We start from the raw sequence: 9230 nt of genomic DNA, 5'->3' as shown, positions 1-9230 counted from the left end.
TATATATATATATAAATAATTTTTTTTTATTCACCAAAATTCTTAAAATAAGACAAAGTACTGGAAATCCTATAAAAAGATAAAGCTCTCCTGGTAGATGTATGCATGTGTGTGTATATATAAAAATTTTGAACATTGTATAGAAAAGAAAAACACTATGATTAGAACATAATATGAGGAGGGAAACCAAATAAAAAAAAAAATAAAAAAAATAAAAAAAAAATTAATGGGCAGTTATGCAGTGCATGTTAGGTGGAGGCATTTGAATTTAGGTTTAAGATTAGGTGAGGTTCTCATCAAAGAGATGGTGATTGATGTGTTTTTGGAGTCTAATTTGATTGAGATGTTGTGATAAAGTAAAATGATCAAGATCAAGTTTGATGAATTGACTAATAGACGTTGAACAACTTTTTTTTCTTTATTATTTTTTATAAAATTATGGGTGGTCTCCATGTCTTTCATTAATTTAATTGTTAGTCTAATCTTAACTGCTCAATAAATCAAGCATAAAAAAGATTTGAGCCTTTGACATTTAATCTTTTTCAATCATACTTTTTTGCCTAATTTTCAATGACTTTGACTTTTAAGGAAGAAAATTACACTTATACCCCTAATTTATATTCTTTTTCCTTTGGTTTTCTACCTGTAAAAATATGATCTGTATCAGTAAATATGATGTGCATGGTAAAACATAAGAATTCCTAGAGAAATGTAAAATTTAATCTAACATGTTCTAAAATATGTCAAAAAGAAATCAAATGTCGATGTTTATATTCGGAATCATGTATATCTTGTTATTGTTTAATTATGATTGTCCGAAGGAATGAATCACACACTAATACGACCTTTTATTGGAATTAGGTTGTTCGATGATTTTTGAAGGGGCAAACAAAATATTTCAACATAATTTGACATTCATATCTATTGAAATTCGAATAACTATAATATCAAAGCCGGGACAAAACTTTAATCGTGTTTCTCGAGTATTCTAAGAATGATGGTATTAACTTAATTCAAAATAAACTATTCCTTGGCATTTGGCTCTAAACTAGGGAATAAAAGAAGGTTGATCGATCACCCTTATCCAAACACTTAATCAAGAACATGACATGTGCCACAAAATTATTCCTAAGTTCTTCGATAAACCTAATTCAAGAGATTCAAGGATAATTCTCAAGATAGAAAATGCGCAACAAAGCACAAGGTTCGGCATTCCAACAAGTAATGACTCCACAACATGTTTAAGCTAATAGAAGGGGGAAAAGATTTTAGGTAATGAAATTTTCAGCTGATAAAGAAGTAGTCACATAATGGAACACGAAGTTCAGCATTGTACAAAATTTTATACCTAATGGAACTCAAAATTTGGTGTTCCTACAAGTGATAGAATTGTTCCATGGCAAATTCTGCTGACATTGTTGCACAACATTTTCTTTGCCCTAAAATGTCCAGGAAGGGAAGATCGCTTGAGAACAAAATTTTCAGCTAATAAAGATGTAGTTTGGTATTCGAACAAGTAATAGTTCCATGACATTTTCAATATACGTCATCATTCCATAACATTTTCTTTGCCATAAAATGTTCTGGAAGGGAAAGGTCACTAGAAAACAAAATTATAAGCAAATAAACATGTTGACAAAGTTTAGCATTCCAACAAGTAATAATTCCATGACATTTTATCAACTATCCTATTATAGGGGTGGTTTCCCGAAAATTGTATAGAAGGGAAAATTCACAAGATGTAACAAACTTTTAAACTATACAATTTTTGGTATTCCCACAAAATGATAGTTCGGCAACATTGTCAAATCATTCCATTGTTCCACAACATTTCCTTTGACCTCAGACATTATAGAATAGAAAGAACACTGAATGTCAAAAATTTCAGCTACTGATGTCATACATGCATAAAAGAAAGACAATGCTCGACATTCTGACAACTGATCATGGTTCAACAACATGTTCAAGTTAATCTCATCGTTCCACAACATTTTCTTCGCCTCAAAGGTTGTAGAAGGAAGAGATCAATAGATGTCAATTTCAAATTAATTTCATGGACAACATTTTCTTTGTCCTAAGATGTTACATAAGGGAAAGACCACCGGATGTCAAAATTTTCGGATAATAAAGATATTTGTACGTGCAGGGGAAGTTGAGAATTGCTATGTTGAAACTGGTGATACTGCATTTGCTTGCAAATATTTATGAGTGTCATTTAATTTAAAGAGTTTTCAGTTATACCTTCCAGAAGATGACTGACTCGGTATTTCATAACAGGCTGTCCAGATCGTGTCCTCTTGAACATATTCTCTCTCAAAGTCTTCCTTTTTGCTTCTGCTCGGGCTCTTTCTTCCTTCTTAGCTTGCATGAGTGCCTCTTTCTCCATCCTCGCTTTCTCTTTTTCTGCTTGCTTCTTCTCAAATTCCTCTCTCACACTCTGCAGGTTATTTTTCTTCTTGTTCTTCTTATTATTCCTTCTATTTGAAAGATCCATCTCATTTTCACCTTCATCATCATCCTGGCAGGCACAAATCCATGTTATTATCAAATTAGCAAAAAAACATTTGACAAATTTTGTACACCCATCAGATCATTAAATTAGTAGGCACTATTGCGTTAGCATAAATAATTAACCAAAAGACTTCCTCTTGAGTCTGGACTATTTTAGGTTGTATATTGAATATAATCTAATTAAATTCTTCTATACAATATCAACCAAATCTGAGCAAAAAAAGGAGAAAACAAACCTCGAGCTTTGGTGCGAGGGAAAGATGATTGCCAGACTGGCTTTGGTCCTGGACTAACTTCTTGTATTTGCTTACAAATTTTGCATTTCGGTAAAACTCTCTTTGTTTTTCTGAAATAATGGTGAAACAATATTTGAAATTTTCATGCCATAAAATTGGAAGATAAATTGCAGCCAAAACAAAAAAGTAGTAAAGATCACTTTCAATTTGTCATAATAACAAAGACAAAGTCAATAGAATGGTATGCCTGGGAGTTAAAAGCATTCTTTTTATTCAGGAATACTGTTTTTACTAATTGAAATAGCCAGCCAAGGGCCAAAATTTCCTTCAGGCAAAAACCATCTTTCAAAAGACAAATCTTCAGTCAAATCATTCCCTCAGAAGGCATATCACCAGAAAAAGATGCATGCTAACAGAAAAGTTTAGATATGAAATTTGACTAGGCTATCTCCTTTTCAATTTTAAAAAGTACAACTAGAGAAGGTGGTTAAAATGCATTCAAAGTAAAAGTAAAAAGTCATTACTATTGCAGAAGCACTACACAAGTAAATCATTAAAGTTTTAGAAAAGAAAAACAGATTCCTTTGGAATATCGGCTTGTATAAATTCTAAATGGCCTCCTTGCACAGCAAACAGAAAGCATAGTTCCTAGCCCCTACATCATAAATAAAGACAATAAAATAAAAAACGCATGCATAACAAACATATGGAAAAAAGTCATCACTAACATGACAGAAAGCCAAATAAAGAGCCAGTGGCACTGCATGAATAATCTCTTTCCTAAGAGAATCTGCAAAGTTTTCGAAAAGAAGAATGTAAAGAAATTAATTTGACAAATGAAGGGTAATATCAAAATTCAGAAAACAAACTTATAATATGCAGAAAGATCAAAAAGGATGACTCATGTTACAAAAGATGAGAAAGAGACAAAGCAGTCATAGAACATAGGAATTGTAAACAAAATGTCATTCCAACTTATCATATGGTTAGTACACGCAATAGAATAGAAAGAATTTCACAATCAAGAGATTATATCAAAGATCTCACTGATGATTGAAGGATTGTATCCTGAGGGTCCAGACTTGGCATTAGCAAATGCCTCCAGTGAGAGGCCTCTTCCACCCAATCGCTTCTCATTGCGCTTCCTATTTGTCTTCTTATATTTATGGGCATTGCTCCTGTTCCCCATCTGCAACACCTCATCACCTTCATTCTTGTGGAACTCACGGTTGGACTTCATCTCTCCTATCATAGGCCAAGCCATATGGTGTTTAGACAACTTTTGAGCCAACTCCGAAACTATACTAAAAGTTTCAAATTGACCAATAAAATTAATCAAAAAATTGCATAATATTCCAAACTGAAAGTTATTTGTCAAATTTAGTCTGTATGAATACCAAGCTATTAGGGGCTGGGAAAAAAGTACAAAGCCTGTTCCAGATGATTTTTGCTCAATAATCAAGTGAAGCTTCATACCCAAATAAATACATTGATTAGCAATTTTGAAGGACAATAGGTTATTTTCATCCTAAGAGACCGATAATGCCACCACATGACTTCACCAAATTAAAATATATTAAGTTCTATGATAAACAGTAACCTACAAAGAGAAACACTTTCAAATTAGTGATTTCCTTTGTTTTAATCTAAATACGCATCTCATATTAACTTATTAAGTGACCATCAGCAAATAGGTACCACCTATCTGAGAAAAATCAAAAGATTTGTTCAATCCATGCTCAACCATATTACCTGAATGAAGAGAATATCTTTTAATCCTATATCGCAGTAAAATGCATGGAAATTGTGAAAAAAAAAATTAAATGGAAGAAAAAGGGTGGAACATGGCAGATGAGGATTTTTGGTGCAAGAGCATATAGGTGAAGGGGGAGAAAAGCATTAAAAAAAAGAAGTGTGCCAAAAGAAAATCAAAAGTAGGTTTTCAAAATGCCAGAGAATGGGTAGTGTAAGACAAAGGCAAAGTTGGAGAGGACCAAAGAGGACAATGGCGAGGCTATGTGGGTGACGAAGAAAGGATAAAGGATGAAGAATATGTAGAGTAGGAGGGAAAAAAATGTGCCAAACATGACTGCCTTGTGGGAAAAAATGATTGTGAAGTATTGACAAAGATGGACCAATCTGATAACATAAAACATCCTTTTGAAAATGAGACCAAAGCAACTACATTCCTACACAGTAAAGGATCTTTTTCAAAGTATAATGCAAGTCAACGCAAAGCTGTTCCCAAGTTTCACAATGACAAATGATCCATGAAATCTTCCTAGTAGTATATGTGTCATCAAACTAAAGACTTTATCAGGTAGTAAATCCATAAATTAACATTTCAGTTCAGTTTGGGACTAACCATCACAATTGGAAAAAGACCACTTGTAGAATAATAGCCTACACCAAGAAAAGTATAATTCACAATGTAGAACTATCCTTTCAGAGAAAGGATGTTTATTGATTATTTCCAATATTTTCCACACCAATTACATTATGTGCCTGCAAATTTAGCATTTTTTACACAAAACAAAGAAACAATATATCAAATTTTCGCATTAACAAAATGGAATTTCATACTTAGCTTCAAAAAAGAAGCATTATGCCCAACCCCTTATACTATACAACAATTGCATCTGCATTAACATCCCTAATTACTGCAAATATCTCAATCCTAACCCTAGCTTGGGAAATAAGAACTTCCTCAATTGTTTTAGGGTTTGAAAACTTATGCGCATGTTGAAATTGCGCGATTGAGAACATATCAACCATCAACGACTGTTTGAAATATAGAAGAATTGAAGAGATAAAAGAAAACAAATAAATTCCGATCCCTTCTAGGGCATGCCAAACGAAGCAAAAAAGGATGCAAAGAGGGCTCACTGAGACCAACAAGGATTCAAGGAGACTGAACTCCGGCTAGCTCCGTCGCTGTCCGGCGAGACCGCGGAGATCAACGGCGATTCTCAATCTTCAGGCTACTCCGAGGAATTGAAACAAAGGACAGGGAGGGGTTGTGGAAATTTCAAACAAAGACCTGTAAAAGTTAAATTTACAAATATATTGATAAAATTTGGGTAGGTAGAGTATGAAAAAAAATTCAACACCTGTTTAATTTATAAATAAGATAAAAATACAGAATTTAAAAAAAAAAACTAAGTACAACTTAATATATAAAACTAAAATGCATGTTGGCCAAATGAAATATTTTTTTTTGAATGTGGATAAATGACCTCACACACGCTGTTTTTTATTATTAAGTCTCAATCATGTATTAGAAGAGAGTCAAACTTTTGATTTTTCATATGGGAATTGAGTATCTTCTTGTTAGGTTAGGCTATTACTATAATGATCAAATTAAATATTGTGTTATAAGATTTTATATATATATATATATAATTTAAAATTATGGAGAATTAGATTTTTAAAAAATTAGTTAGGTAAGGGTATCTCATAATATTGCATGAGAGGCTTCCATGAATAGAATTGTTTCTTTTTAAGAAATTATTTTTTCAATTTTTAATAACTATTTGTTTTAAGAATGTAACAAGCCATTACGTACCCCATTTTATTTATATTTTAACATGCATTAGAAGGGAGTTAAAACTAAGGTAATTTTTCAGTAAATCACTTAACTATAGTATTGTTTAATTTTTGTAATTAAACTTCAATTTGTATCAAAATAGTCATTCATCTTCAATTTTTTTCTCCATGAGGTTACTTGAGAGTTTCAAGATAAAAAAATTAATGTGACCACCGAAAAATCACTATTAGCTCTCCTATGACACATCATTCATCTTTGTTGGATGTCCACATCACCCAAGTTATTGACGTCATCATTAAGATGTCACATCAATAGCCTCTTTTTTCCTCCTTCATCTTAGAGAGAGAGCGATACTAATGGACAATAAAGCCTTGGCAAGAATGAGCAAGGTGTTTATTCTAACATCTTGACCGTGAGCAAGGAGATATAGACAATAGGTTAGGAATGTCAAATAGGGCTTTGTGTTTAAACCGCAATTTCCTACACTTTGTGTTTAAACTAATCTTTTTAAGGATTTGTTTTTCTATTCTAGATAGTTTTTTCCTTTTCCCTTTTTTGCACAATGGTTAGCATCAAACTTAATATAAGAAGGCATTTTTACCAACAAAATATTACATTGATATATCTAACATCAAAATCAAACTACACGATTATTTTTGTAAATAATTTTGCTTCAACTAAAGCCAGAAGCTGATGTTTTATATTCTTAGATTTGTAAGGAGAAAATACTCCCCTTGGATAAATTCAATAATTACTTTATAAAAAAAATTATAACAATGATCCTATTGCTTATACTTTTCTTCAATTTAGGAATCACAACTAGGCATGTATGGAAATGTAAACATGATTCATGTCATGTATGAAAAACTAGATAAATTATTTTTTGCATGATTAGGAAATATAACTCATAAAGGAGGATGAAACCATCACTTATAGTCTTTTCCCCCTCCCCATTTTAGTGATTATATTCATATCAACAAAGTCCTAAAGTGTTATATATATATATATATGCATATTGAAAATGTGAAGTCCTTTGTCGTCATTATAACTTATTATAATAAACAACTCCGTATTTTATTATATTGAATAATTTTAGTAATCTCACCTATGATTCTCATCAAAATTTAGAGAGATTTCAAGTGAATCTAAATTTGACTAAGATGAAAATGGAAAATCTTAAAACATGTTTGATGGATAATCAATGCTAATTGATCCTAATTTAATCAAGCCTATAAACAGATGCTAATTTGAAAATCTTAAAATATGGTTGATGGTAATCTCAACTATGATCCTAATTGAATCAATGTTATAAATTTGATGGATAATTATTAACAAACGACTCTTCTTGACAATAAACAAGAGAAGGTGATAATTCAAGCTTTTTTTTTTTAATGAAAATGATTCCACATTAAAACATTGATAATATACAGAAAAAAATTGAGAAAGATCTTATAATTCTGTTTGCCCATTCTCTACATTATCTTTGAATTGATTAGGAGTGGAACAAAGCTTGTGACTATCCCTTTTCATTATGTTTGATCAAACAACATAACTATTGTCATTCTTCATTTCATAATCATCTTGTTTGATTGTTTGTCGATTCATAATTATTACTTTGAAATTTTATGTGGTTTTTTATTACTCAATTTTATGTTGGATAGTTACGAAAAATTAATGATTCTTTATGATTTAATGGAGAATTTAATAACATTAATATCCCTACATTAGGAGCATATTGTTTCATTTTTTACCCGGAGAGAAATGTTAAGACCTACAATCCCTCTCAACTTAGTGATTATTGTATTTTTTGCCTTCCAAATTAACAATGATATAATTTCAGTATTTATCATAATGCATACTAATTTAAACAAATAATTTGATGACTTGTTGTAGGTGTAAATTAACATTTATACTTAATTTCCATAAATCAAAAAACTATCAACAGTACAACATTATTTTTTTTTTTTTACTTTCCCACCTATAATTATATTATTATGAAATAAACACAATAATTATGGGAAATGCAACTGACATACATAAAACCCTTAAATTGCTTTCAACCTTTATTGTATTTTAAATCCAAAATCCCCATATGTGGTACTTAGTTTGACATCAATTTGCATTTCAAACTTAAAACCAATTCTTGAGGAGAGTAGGAGGGTTTGGGTTTTTTTACACACACATCCACTTACAATAGACCGGTGCTTCCTCCTCTATGGTTGCATCTCCTAATTCACCAACATCAAGCCTGTTTGAACTTCTCTTGCTCTTCCTTACTTGTAGATGCAAGCCTTTGTTATCTTCGGTCACGCTGTCTTCGCTCGTACCATCTCTCTAGAATGGAGAAAATGACCCTAACACTAACGAATGTGTTTTCTTAAAAGAAAAAAGTTACTGACATGGTGTCTTTATGTTAACGTGGACAATTTGGATGACGTGGATCATTCAACAAAAATGTTGATGTGTCACAAAGAGCTAACAAGGATTTTTAGCTATTCACCTCCACTTTTTGGATCCTAAAACACTTAGGGCGTGTTTGGTTCATGGAAGTGAGCCTGGAAGTGATGGAACTGGGCTCACTTCCATGAGTTCTATCTGTTTGGTTTCCGGAAGTCAAAGCAAAAGGTGGAAGTCCCACTTTCAGAACTCCCATACTTCCTACTTTCGACTTCCTTAAAAAATCCCCAAAAGTCACACTTCCCCCAAAAATTAGAAATCTGACTTCTGTGAGTTCCATTTCATTTTTTTTTTTATCGCATCCTCCGCCTCCTTTCTCCTTCCTCATCATTGGAACAAAAAAAAAAAACTCGTTGGATCTGGTCCACTTCATCAGATCTAGTCCGTGTCAGTGGATCTCCGATCTCTATCTCGGCAAATCTTCAACGCATCATCATCCATCTCCCCATATCTCAACGCATCACCGGATCTCCGATCGC

The 9230-nt window shown here is 32.1% G+C and overlaps 1 protein-coding gene across 2 annotated transcripts; it reads right to left on the bottom strand.

Annotated features, from left to right (window-relative positions):
• Positions 1-1854: 1854 nt before the first annotated feature.
• Positions 1855-5792, bottom strand: LOC120273099 (rRNA-processing protein FYV7). 2 transcript variants are annotated; one of them, XM_039279749.1, is made up of 4 exons: positions 5634-5792; positions 3795-3992; positions 2748-2857; positions 1855-2518 (listed from the first exon to the last, which is right to left on the bottom strand). In XM_039279749.1, exons 2-4 carry the CDS (start codon positions 3985-3987, stop codon positions 2216-2218), a joined length of 606 nt encoding a protein of 201 aa, XP_039135683.1. In that variant the 5' UTR covers positions 3988-3992; positions 5634-5792; the 3' UTR covers positions 1855-2215. The 2 variants fall into 2 exon arrangements, with proteins under 2 accessions (XP_039135683.1, XP_039135682.1); XM_039279748.1 differs by having other exon boundaries at positions 5644-5792.
• Between the last annotated feature and the right edge of the window lie 3438 nt (positions 5793-9230).

Source organism: Dioscorea cayenensis, chromosome 12 (assembly GCF_009730915.1).
Source record: "Dioscorea cayenensis subsp. rotundata cultivar TDr96_F1 chromosome 12, TDr96_F1_v2_PseudoChromosome.rev07_lg8_w22 25.fasta, whole genome shotgun sequence".
NCBI classification, from domain to species: domain Eukaryota; kingdom Viridiplantae; phylum Streptophyta; class Magnoliopsida; order Dioscoreales; family Dioscoreaceae; genus Dioscorea; species Dioscorea cayenensis.
This window is presented reverse-complemented; position numbering and strand designations above follow the sequence as displayed.